The sequence below is a fragment of the Andrena cerasifolii genome, chromosome 1 (genome assembly GCF_050908995.1).
Source record: "Andrena cerasifolii isolate SP2316 chromosome 1, iyAndCera1_principal, whole genome shotgun sequence".
Lineage (NCBI taxonomy): Eukaryota > Metazoa > Arthropoda > Insecta > Hymenoptera > Andrenidae > Andrena > Andrena cerasifolii.
In genome coordinates, this window is record NC_135118.1 from 10,066,038 (window position 1) to 10,078,403 (window position 12,366).

A 12,366-nucleotide genomic window follows, 5' to 3' on the forward strand; every position below is an offset into this window, starting at 1 on the left:
TTGGTTCAGTCGTACTAGGTCTAGTCTTTTCTGTTGTTATTGTCGTAGGCTGCTTAGTTGTAGTCGATGTACTAGGCTCTGTCGGACTAGGCCTAGTCCTCTCAGTTGTGGTTGAGGTAGGCTGCTTCGTTGTAGTCGATGTACTAGGCTCTGTCGGACTAGGTCTAGTCCTCTCAGTTGTGGTTGACGTAGGCTGCTTAGTTGTAGTCGATGTACTAGGCTCTGTCGGACTAGGTCTAGTCCTCTCTGTTGTGGTTGAGGTAGGCTGCTTAGTTGTAGTCGATGTACTTGGTTCAGTCGTACTAGGTCTAGTCTTTTCTGTTGTTATTGTCGTAGGCTGCTTAGTTGTAGTCGATGTATTAGGTTCTGTCGGACTAGGTCTAGTCCTCTCAGTTGTGGTTGAGGTAGGCTGCTTAGTTGTAGTCGATGTACTAGGCTCTGTCGGACTAGGTCTAGTCCTCTCAGTTGTGGTTGAGGTAGGCTGCTTAGTTGTAGTCGATGTACTAGGCTCTGTCGGGCTAGGCCTAGTCCTCTCAGTTGTGGTTGAGGTAGGCTGCTTAGTTGTAGTCGATGTACTTGGTTCAGTCGGGCTAGGCCTAGTCCTCTCAGTTGTGGTTGAGGTAGGCTGCTTAGTTGTAGTCGATGTACTTGGTTCAGTCGTACTAGGTCTAGTCTTTTCTGTTGTTATTGTTGTAGGCTGCTTAGTTGTAGTCGATGTACTAGGCTCTGTCGGACTAGGTCTAGTCCTCTCAGTTGTGGTTGAGGTAGGCTGCTTAGTTGTAGTCGATGTACTAGGCTCTGTCGGACTAGGTCTAGTCCTCTCAGTTGTGGTTGAGGTAGGCTGCTTAGTTGTAGTCGATGTACTAGGCTCTGTCGGACTAGGTCTAGTCCTCTCAGTTGTGGTTGAGGTAGGCTGCTTAGTTGTAGTCGATGTACTAGGCTCTGTCGGGCTAGGCCTAGTCCTCTCAGTTGTGGTTGAGGTAGGCTGCTTAGTTGTAGTCGATGTACTAGGCTCTGTCGGACTAGGTCTAGTCCTCTCAGTTGTGGTTGAGGTAGGCTGCTTAGTTGTAGTCGATGTACTAGGCTCTGTCGGACTAGGCCTAGTCCTCTCAGTTGTGGTTGAGGTAGGCTCCTTAGTTGTAGTCGATGTACTAGGCTCTGTCGGACTAGGCCTAGTCCTCTCAGTTGTGGTTGAGGTAGGCTGCTTAGTTGTAGTCGATGTACTAGGCTCTGTCGGACTAGGTCTAGTCCTCTCAGTTGTGGTTGAGGTAGGCTGCTTAGTAGTAGTCGATGTACTTGGTTCAGTCGTACTAGGTCTAGTCTTTTCTGTTGTTATTGTCGTAGGCTGCTTAGTTGTAGTCGATGTACTAGGCTCTGTCGGACTAGGCCTAGTCCTCTCAGTTGTGGTTGAGGTAGGCTGCTTAGTTGTAGTCGATGTACTAGTTTCTGTCGGACTAGGTCTAGTCCTCTCAGTTGTGGTTGAGGTAGGCTGCTTAGTTGTAGTCGATGTACTAGGCTCTGTCGGACTAGGTCTAGTCCTCTCAGTTGTGGTTGAGGTAGGCTGCTTAGTTGTAGTCGATGTACTAGGCTCTGTCGGACTAGGTCTAGTCCTCTCAGTTGTGGTTGAGGTAGGCTGCTTAGTTGTAGTCGATGTACTTGGTTCAGTCGTACTAGGTCTAGTCTTTTCTGTTGTTATTGTCGTAGGCTGCTTAGTTGTAGTCGATGTATTAGGCTCTGTCGGACTAGGTCTAGTCCTCTCAGTTGTGGTTGAGGTAGGCTGCTTAGTTGTAGTCGATGTACTAGGCTCTGTCGGACTAGGTCTAGTCCTCTCAGTTGTGGTTGAGGTAGGCTGCTTAGTTGTAGTCGATGTACTAGGCTCTGTCGGACTAGGTCTAGTCCTCTCAGTTGTGGTTGAGGTAGGCTGCTTAGTTGTAGTCGATGTACTTGGTTCAGTCGTACTAGGTCTAGTCTTTTCTGTTGTTATTGTCGTAGGCTGCTTAGTTGTAGTCGATGTATTAGGTTCTGTCGGACTAGGTCTAGTCCTCTCAGTTGTGGTTGAGGTAGGCTGCTTAGTTGTAGTCGATGTACTAGGCTCTGTCGGACTAGGTCTAGTCCTCTCAGTTGTGGTTGAGGTAGGCTGCTTAGTTGTAGTCGATGTACTAGGCTCTGTCGGACTAGGTCTAGTCCTCTCAGTTGTGGTTGAGGTAGGCTGCTTAGTTGTAGTCGATGTACTAGGCTCTGTCGGACTGGGCCTAGTCCTCTCAGTTGTGGTTGAGGTAGGCTGCTTAGTTGTAGTCGATGTACTAGGCTCTGTCGGACTAGGCCTAGTCCTCTCAGTTGTGGTTGAGGTAGGCTGCTTAGTTGTAGTCGATGTACTAGGCTCTGTCGGACTAGGTCTAGTCCTCTCAGTTGTGGTTGAGGTAGGCTGCTTAGTTGTAGTCGATGTACTAGGCTCTGTCGTACTAGGTCTAGTCTTTTCTGTTGTTATTGTCGTAGGCTGCTTAGTTGTAGTCGATGTACTAGGCTCTGTCGGACTAGGCCTAGTCCTCTCAGTTGTGGTTGAGGTAGGCTGCTTAGTTGTAGTCGATGTACTTGGTTCACTCGTACTAGGTCTAGTCTTTTCTGTCGTTATTGTCGTAGGCTGCTTAGTTGTGCACGTTGGGCGGGGTTTTGTGGGACTGGGTGTAGCCGTCTCAGCCGTTATTGTCGTAGGCTGCTTAGTTGTAGTCGATGAACTAGGCTTTGTCGGACTAGGTCTAGTCTTTTCTGTTGTTATTGTCGTAGGCTGCTTAGTTGTAGTCGATGTACTTGGTTCAGTCGTACTAGGTCTAGTCTTTTCTGTTGTTATTGTCGTAGGCTGCTTAGTTGTAGTCGATGTACTAGGCTCTGTCGGACTAGGTCTAGTCCTCTCAGTTGTGGTTGAGGTAGGCTGCTTAGTTGTAGTCGATGTACTAGGCTCTGTCGTACTAGGTCTAGTCTTTTCTGTTGTTATTGTCGTAGGCTGCTTAGTTGTAGTCGATGTACTTGGTTCAGTCGTACTAGGTCTAGTCTTTTCTGTTGTTATTGTCGTAGGCTGCTTAGTTGTAGTCGATGTATTAGGTTCTGTCGGACTAGGTCTAGTCCTCTCAGTTGTGGTTGAGGTAGGCTGCTTAGTTGTAGTCGATGTACTAGGCTCTGTCGGACTAGGCCTAGTCCTCTCAGTTGTGGTTGAGGTAGGCTGCTTAGTTGTAGTCGATGTACTAGGCTCTGTCGGACTAGGTCTAGTCCTCTCAGTTGTGGTTGACGTAGGCTGCTTAGTTGTAGTCGATGTACTAGGCTCTGTCGGACTAGGCCTAGTCCTCTCAGTTGTGGTTGAGGTAGGCTGCTTAGTTGTAGTCGATGTACTTGGTTCAGTCGTACTAGGTCTAGTCTTTTCTGTTGTTATTGTTGTAGGCTGCTTAGTTGTAGTCGATGTACTAGGCTCTGTCGGACTAGGTCTAGTCCTCTCAGTTGTGGTTGAGGTAGGCTGCTTAGTTGTAGTCGATGTACTAGGCTCTGTCGGACTAGGTCTAGTCCTCTCAGTTGTGGTTGAGGTAGGCTGCTTAGTTGTAGTCGATGTACTAGGCTCTGTCGGACTAGGTCTAGTCCTCTCAGTTGTGGTTGAGGTAGGCTGCTTAGTTGTAGTCGATGTACTAGGCTCTGTCGGGCTAGGCCTAGTCCTCTCAGTTGTGGTTGAGGTAGGCTGCTTAGTTGTAGTCGATGTACTAGGCTCTGTCGGACTAGGTCTAGTCCTCTCAGTTGTGGTTGAGGTAGGCTGCTTAGTTGTAGTCGATGTACTAGGCTCTGTCGGACTAGGCCTAGTCCTCTCAGTTGTGGTTGAGGTAGGCTGCTTAGTTGTAGTCGATGTACTAGGCTCTGTCGGACTAGGCCTAGTCCTCTCAGTTGTGGTTGAGGTAGGCTGCTTAGTTGTAGTCGATGTACTAGGCTCTGTCGGACTAGGTCTAGTCCTCTCAGTTGTGGTTGAGGTAGGCTGCTTAGTAGTAGTCGATGTACTTGGTTCAGTCGTACTAGGTCTAGTCTTTTCTGTTGTTATTGTCGTAGGCTGCTTAGTTGTAGTCGATGTACTAGGCTCTGTCGGACTAGGCCTAGTCCTCTCAGTTGTGGTTGAGGTAGGCTGCTTAGTTGTAGTCGATGTACTAGGTTCTGTCGGACTAGGTCTAGTCCTCTCAGTTGTGGTTGAGGTAGGCTGCTTAGTTGTAGTCGATGTACTAGGCTCTGTCGGACTAGGTCTAGTCATCTCAGTTGTGGTTGAGGTAGGCTGCTTAGTTGTAGTCGATGTACTAGGCTCTGTCGGACTAGGTCTAGTCCTCTCAGTTGTGGTTGAGGTAGGCTGCTTAGTTGTAGTCGATGTACTTGGTTCAGTCGTACTAGGTCTAGTCTTTTCTGTTGTTATTGTCGTAGGCTGCTTAGTTGTAGTCGATGTATTAGGCTCTGTCGGACTAGGTCTAGTCCTCTCAGTTGTGGTTGAGGTAGGCTGCTTAGTTGTAGTCGATGTACTAGGCTCTGTCGGACTAGGTCTAGTCCTCTCAGTTGTGGTTGAGGGAGGCTGCTTAGTTGTAGTCGATGTACTAGGCTCTGTCGGACTAGGTCTAGTCCTCTCAGTTGTGGTTGAGGTAGGCTGCTTAGTTGTAGTCGATGTACTTGGTTCAGTCGTACTAGGTCTAGTCTTTTCTGTTGTTATTGTCGTAGGCTGCTTAGTTGTAGTCGATGTATTAGGTTCTGTCGGACTAGGTCTAGTCCTCTCAGTTGTGGTTGAGGTAGGCTGCTTAGTTGTAGTCGATGTACTAGGCTTTGTCGGACTAGGTCTAGTCTTTTCTGTTGTTATTGTCGTAGGCTGCTTAGTTGTAGTCGATGTATTAGGCTGTGTCGGACTGGGCCTAGTCCTCTCAGTTGTGGTTGAGGTAGGCTGCTTAGTTGTAGTCGATGTACTAGGCTCTGTCGGACTAGGTCTAGTCCTCTCAGTTGTGGTTGAGGTAGGCTGCTTAGTTGTAGGCGATGTACTAGGCTCTGTCGGACTGGGCCTAGTCCTCTCAGTTGTGGTTGAGGTAGGCTGCTTAGTTGTAGTCGATGTACTAGGCTCTGTCGGACTAGGCCTAGTCCTCTCAGTTGTGGTTGAGGTAGGCTGCTTAGTTGTAGTCGATGTACTAGGCTCTGTCGGACTAGGCCTAGTCCTCTCAGTTGTGGTTGAGGTAGGCTGCTTAGTTGTAGTCGATGTACTAGGCTCTGTCGTACTAGGTCTAGTCTTTTCTGTTGTTATTGTCGTAGGCTGCTTAGTTGTAGTCGATGTACTAGGCTCTGTCGGACTAGGCCTAGTCCTGTCAGTTGTGGTTGAGGTAGGCTGCTTAGTTGTAGTCGATGTACTTGGTTCACTCGTACTAGGTCTAGTCTTTTCTGTCGTTATTGTCGTAGGCTGCTTAGTTGTGCACGTTGGGCGGGGTTTTGTGGGACTGGGTGTAGCCGTCTCAGCCGTTATTGTCGTAGGCTGCTTAGTTGTAGTCGATGAACTAGGCTTTGTCGGACTAGGTCTAGTCTTTTCTGTTGTTATTGTCGTAGGCTGCTTAGTTGTAGTCGATGTATTAGGCTCTGTCGGACTAGGCCTAGTCCTCTCAGTTGTGGTTGAGGTAGGCTGCTTAGTTGTAGTCGATGTACTAGGCTCTGTCGGACTAGGCCTAGTCCTCTCAGTTGTGGTTGAGGTAGGCTGCTTCGTCGTAGTCGATGTACTAGGCTCTGTCGGACTAGGTCTAGTCCTCTCAGTTGTGGTTGACGTAGGCTGCTTAGTTGTAGTCGATGCACTAGGCTCTGTCGGACTAGGTCTAGTCCTCTCAGTTGTGGTTGAGGTAGGCTGCTTAGTTGTAGTCGATGTACTTGGTTCAGTCGTACTAGGTCTAGTCTTTTCTGTTGTTATTGTCGTAGGCTGCTTAGTTGTAGTCGATGTATTAGGTTCTGTCGGACTAGGTCTAGTCCTCTCAGTTGTGGTTGAGGTAGGCTGCTTAGTTGTAGTCGATGTACTAGGCTCTGTCGGAGTAGGCCTAGTCCTCTCAGTTGTGGTTGAGGTAGGCTGCTTAGTTGTAGTCGATGTACTAGGCACTGTCGGACTAGGCCTAGTCCTCTCAGTTGTGGTTGAGGTAGGCTGCTTCGTTGTAGTCGATGTACTAGGCTCTGTCGGACTAGGCCTAGTCCTCTCAGTTGTGGTTGAGGTAGGCTGCTTAGTTGTAGTCGATGTACTAGGCTCTGTCGGACTAGGTCTAGTCCTCTCAGTTGTGGTTGAGGTAGGCTGCTTAGTTGTAGTCGATGTACTTGGTTCAGTCGTACTAGGTCTAGTCTTTTCTGTTGGTATTGTCGTAGGCTGCTTAGTTGTAGTCGATGTACTAGGCTCTGTCGGACTAGGCCTAGTCCTCTCAGTTGTGGTTGAGGTAGGCTGCTTAGTTGTAGTCGATGTACTAGGCTCTGTCGGACTAGGCCTAGTCCTCTCAGTTGTGGTTGAGGTAGGCTGCTTCGTCGTAGTCGATGTACTAGGCTCCGTCGGACTAGGTCTAGTCCTCTCAGTTGTGGTTGACGTAGGCTGTTTAGTTGTAGTCGATGTACTAGGCTCTGTCGGACTAGGTCTAGTCCTCTCAGTTGTGGTTGAGGTAGGCTGCTTAGTTGTAGTCGATGTACTTGGTTCAGTCGTACTAGGTCTAGTCTTTTCTGTTGTTATTGTCGTAGGCTGCTTAGTTGTAGTCGATGTATTAGGTTCTGTCGGACTAGGTCTAGTCCTCTCAGTTGTGGTTGAGGTAGGCTGCTTAGTTGTAGTCGATGTACTAGGCTCTGTCGGAGTAGGCCTAGTCCTCTCAGTTGTGGTTGTGGTAGGCTGCTTAGTTGTAGTCGATGTACTAGGCACTGTCGGACTAGGCCTAGTCCTCTCAGTTGTGGTTGAGGTAGGCTGCTTCGTTGTAGTCGATGTACTAGGCTCTGTCGGACTGGGCCTAGTCCTCTCAGTTGTGGTTGAGGTAGGCTGCTTAGTTGTAGTCGATGTACTAGGCTCTGTCGGACTAGGTCTAGTCCTCTCAGTTGTGGTTGAGGTAGGCTGCTTAGTTGTAGTCGCTGTACTTGGTTCAGTCGTACTAGGTCTAGTCTTTTCTGTTGTTATTGTCGTAGGCTGCTTAGTTGTAGTCGATGTACTAGGCTCTGTCGGACTAGGCCTAGTCCTCTCAGTTGTGGTTGAGGTAGGCTGCTTAGTTGTAGTCGATGTACTAGGCTCTGTCGGACTAGGCCTAGTCCTCTCAGTTGTGGTTGAGGTAGGCTGCTTAGTTGTAGTCGATGTACTAGGCTCTGTCGGACTAGGCCTAGTTCTCTCAGTTGTGGTTGAGGTAGGCTGCTTAGTTGTAGTCGATGTACTAGGCTCTGTCGGACTAGGTCTAGTCCTCTCAGTTGTGGTTGAGGTAGGCTGCTTAGTTGTAGTCGATGTACTTGGTTCAGTCGTACTAGGTCTAGTCTTTTCTGTTGTTATTGTCGTAGGCTGCTTAGTTGTAGTCGATGTATTAGGCTCTGTCGGACTAGGTCTAGTCCTCTCAGTTGTGCTTGAGGTAGGCTGCTTCGTTGTAGTCGATGTACTAGGCTCTGTCGGACTAGGTCTAGTCTTTTCTGTTGTTATTGTCGTAGGCTGCTTAGTTGTAGTCGATGTACTAGGCTCTGTCGGACTAGGCCTAGTCCTCTCAGTTGTGGTTGAGGTAGGCTGCTTAGTTGTAGTCGATGTACTAGGCTCTGTCGGACTAGGCCTAGTTCTCTCAGTTGTGGTTGAGGTAGGCTGCTTAGTTGTAGTCGATGTACTAGGCTCTGTCGGACTAGGTCTAGTCCTCTCAGTTGTGGTTGAGGTAGGCTGCTTAGTTGTAGTCGATGTACTTGGTTCAGTCGTACTAGGTCTAGTCTTTTCTGTTGTTATTGTCGTAGGCTGCTTAGTTGTAGTCGATGTATTGGGCTCTGTCGGACTAGGCCTAGTCCTCTCAGTTGTGGTTGAGGTAGGCTGCTTAGTTGTAGTCGATGTACTAGGCTCTGTCGGACTAGGCCTAGTCCTCTCAGTTGTGGTTGAGGTAGGCTGCTTAGTTGTAGTCGATGTACTAGGCTCTGTCGGACTAGGCCTAGTTCTCTCAGTTGTGGTTGAGGTAGGCTGCTTAGTTGTAGTCGATGTACTAGGCTCTGTCGGACTAGGCCTAGTCCTCTCAGTTGTGGTTGAGGTAGGCTGCTTAGTTGTAGTCGATGTACTAGGCTCTGTCGGACTAGGCCTAGTCCTCTCAGTTGTGGTTGAGGTAGGCTGCTTAGTTGTAGTCGATGTACTTGGTTCTGTCGGACTAGGTCTAGTCCTCTCAGTTGTTATAGTCGTAGGCTGCTTAGTTGTGCACGTTGGGCGGGGTTTTGTCGGACTAGGTCTGGTCCTCTCAGTTGTTGTTGACACAGGCTGCTTAGTTGTGCACGATGGTCGTGGTTTTATCGTACTCGGTGTAGTTTGCGTAGTTGTTCCCGACACAGGCTGCTCAGTTGTAGTTGAAGCAGACTGCGCAGTTATGGTTTGATGTGTCTGCGTGGCAATGTTTGTTCCTGTTGTTGGTCCCTGTGTTGTTACTGTGACAGATATTTCAGTGGTACCTGTAATAAATTGGTATGCGTGAGTTTGTTTATCAGTTGGATCTTTGTCATTTCGTGATTCTGTTCCGTACCTGAGTTCATAATTGCTTCTAGAATACACACTTCAACACTTCGCAATACTGTGATCTTAAGTTGTAGTAGGTTTGAAATTAGTTTGACCACGGAACAATCGGCCATGGAATTTATATCTCTCTTAATATAGTTAATGGCTTGGAGTATCTCCTTTTTCACTGTGTGAATGTTTTCGTTTGCTATTTGATGTGCCTCCATCACAGCCTGTTGGTATTTTTATGATGGTTTTATAACAAGCTTTGATTTATAAAATATTCTTTTCTGTCATATGAGTGATCATATATTTGGAGATATACATTAATTTTTTAATGCTTCTTATTTTAAAATTCAGTATAGTCTGATGTATCTGTACATTAGTGTTTGTCTTATTCAAAGTTTCTCAAACACTTTCAGGCTACTGCCCGCTTAGTCCTATCATATTATTTCAACTGCCTCTGCCATATACAGGGTGTCCCATTTTAATCTATCCTCGCAGTTATCTCCTAACGCTTTGGATTGCAATGCCGCTACGTACAGTTATGTGTACTACGCAACGTTGTCTGTTGTATCACAATTGCGACTATTTCGAGCATTCTAAAGTTACAGTCCGTCGAATATTATTGACAAATTCACCGCTGTGCAAGGCAGGCCCCGCGAGTTTTATGGGCAGTATTCGGAGCGATTAATTGCAGTGATGGAGGGGGAAACACCTACAGGAGTAGTGGTAATATGTGCGTGAACTGACGCCAGTGCGAAGCCAACCAAGAGGCTCCAACGCGAAGCCAACCACGGCCAACCAGCGTCGACAATCTATTTCTCGGAGACGCTGGTTGGCCGTGGTTGGCTTGGCTCCTGTAGGTGTTTCCCCCTTCATCACAGCAATTAATCGCTCCGAACCCTACCTGTGGGGCTCTCCATGGACATAGGAATATGGGGACGGAAGAATAATTGCGACTTTATACAAGAAGAGTGATACGTATTTGAGGGGGGGGGGGGGAGAGCACCTACATCTGCCTGGATTTGATTGGTTGCATTCTACCCATGGCCACACGATCGCTTTCGACGTGCGGGTCGTCATAAAAGTCGACCCTTTGAAGTGCTCCAAACTATTCGAAAATCCAAGAAACTCGTAAATTTGACCCGGACGCGACGCGCAGTTGCACCAGTGGGAACATCTTTCTGCAACAAATCGGCCTTGCGTGTCGAATAAAACGTACGCGGCGCGCCGTTGCACTAGTGAAACCCCACCTTAAGCGTTCGCCACCAGCCCCGAGCGCGGGCCCGTAGCGAGAGTTTGCAGTACTATCTACATAACTTATATGAGAATGAGTACGAGTATAGCCATGATTCGAGTGATTTTTAACAGGACCATTTTCCCATTTATTAATAATCTTTGCATTGAAAACATATAAGAATTATAAAAATATAATTTTCCATGCTGCAATGACTCATGGTTCATCGATCAAGTACGCAGGCACAGATGGGCCAAATTTGTATTTAAATAAAATTTCAAATAACTAATAATAGTTATAAAAAAATTATTCGTTAACCCGAGTTGACTTTATTCGACGAATGAAGTTAATTTCTTTTTTTCGTCAAGCGTTTCAACTTGAGCGTCAACTAAATTTTTCACCTTTAACTTTAACTTCATCTATGACTTTCGACGACGAATAAGATTCTAACGCGCGTTCGAGCCGCCGTGGACTGGGGATTGAGGCTTGGTGCGCGCGTTAAGGGACCTCCAGACGCTGATATATGTTGCAGGGAAACATTGATACATGACTCATGATGCCTGGTACCCCGTGGCGAGGACAACCCCCCGCAGTGCCTCTCCGAATTTCCATCACCCTCCAAGGGGTTTGAATACCATTAAAAAGTGAGAACTGTCTATGATTTCCGCATTTCTCATCAGATCTTTGCGAAAACAACGCCAATGGATTCCTTGTGTTTCCCCAATGAAACTAACACCAGGAACGACTTAATTCGGACTATAATGAAGGAAATTCCATGAAAAATCGATTTATATCATTTCAAGCTGACTTCGTTAAAAATAGTCCGAGTTACATGAAATTTGGTATGATTTTAATCGGGAGAACGCCAGGAATCCACCGGTGTCACTTCCCTTTCGATAAAATACCCTTTAAAATACCCTTAATCTAACTGTGTAACAATAGTAAAACTGTTTTAATTGTCATTTGTGAGAGCTGAACATGAAACCTAGATTTAGCTACAGTTGCCATATAATTGGTTTTTAGTATAGTTTGTACTTACAGCATTTAAACATCCTGTTATTTCAAGGAAATATTCGAATGATTTGCTACATTGATTTGACTTTTCGGTGATTTCGTTGAATTTCTTGTCCATGTCTTCTATTGCCTGAGTAACTGTTCCACAGAAGTATATCCCACCCTCTACTTTTTTTAGTACACAGTTTGAAACAGTTTTAAGTATATTACTCGCGGTTTCATTTAATTTCGTTAACTCCTGGGTGCATTTGTCGACGTTGATTCCATATGCTCTTCTTTTCAATATTCTAACTTTCGTATCCACCTGCGAATGCAACATATTGAGTATAATGTATTTGAACCATACACAATTAAAAATTTGGACAATAATTAGTAACAGTTGATTTTACACGGTTCACAGTAATTCATTATGTAGACTTCGGTACTGAAATTAATTTTTACAATATGAAAATGTATCATTATAGACTAATTGTATGATATAAACAGACATTGTGACTAATGTGATTGGGTAAATAATTCGGAGACACACGGAATAATTGTTTATATGATGAGTATTCGAATCACTGGAAGACGTGGACGTTTACGTTAACATCTGAAGGTCACTTTCATGCTTTGAAATAGGAATACCTAACTTTAACACGTGAACATAACAAAATTGCATGAAACATGCCCAGGTGGGTACCCCGGTACCCGGTTATTGACACGAGGGTTAATTTCCACGTGTTGTCGCCACGGGATAATATTATCCGAATGAGCTGAAATCTGGTGTAGCGCAATTTTAGATCAAAAGGAACAATATTAAGGGGGGCCTCCTATCAAAATCAAAAATCGAAAAGTATGTGTCACCCTAAAATACACACATAAGTATTTCCATCACATTAACCGAGGCATGAAATCTTTTACTTTGTATTCTTACCTTTTTCATTGTATGCTGGACCTGGGAAACCGCATGTTTATTTGTTCTTTCGGCGGCCCTCTCAAGCTGTCTTACATGAAACTTGGCAAGCTCTTCGATGTTTCCTATAACAGCGTTGGCCCTCCTAACGGCAATTTGGATCTTTTTTGCAGCATTGCGTTCATATTCTTCAATGACCCTAGCTATTGGATTAATTACTCCCCAGTGTGGAGGGCCAATGCCGCTGCCCTGAAATATATGAAAAGGATATCATAAATATCTTATTTCCTATAACATATCAATTTGTATCTAAAATCAATCGTTTAACACTTTAACTGGAGCAAGGTTTGACGAAACACCATTCCAAATCACCCAAGCCTTTCAAGCGATCCCTTCTGACGAGAAATATTTGTCCAGTTCACCCCACGCTTTGAACACATCCCGACAGTAAATGGAAATTTAAATTTCTTTTTTTTATATTTTTAGAGCTTTTATGATAACACGATTAACCCA

General features: G+C 46.0%; 1 protein-coding gene and 1 long non-coding RNA gene across 2 annotated transcripts in view; both read right to left on the bottom strand.

Moving 5' to 3' along the window:
• The window catches only part of LOC143375492 (uncharacterized), a 448,968-nt gene that overhangs the window by 287,555 nt on the left and 149,047 nt on the right, over positions 1-12,366 (bottom strand). The gene's annotated exons all lie outside the window — the stretch shown is intronic.
• LOC143370882 (uncharacterized) overlaps positions 1-12,366 on the bottom strand; it is a 36,695-nt gene that overhangs the window by 22,582 nt on the left and 1,747 nt on the right. The window contains exons 2-5 of the mRNA XM_076815862.1: positions 11,875-12,102; positions 10,984-11,262; positions 8,733-8,937; positions 8,440-8,661 (exon numbers count right to left, since the gene is read on the bottom strand). Coding sequence (XP_076671977.1) covers positions 8,440-8,661; positions 8,733-8,937; positions 10,984-11,262; positions 11,875-12,102 — 934 coding nt within the window. The remainder of the gene's footprint in view (positions 1-8,439; positions 8,662-8,732; positions 8,938-10,983; positions 11,263-11,874; positions 12,103-12,366) is intronic.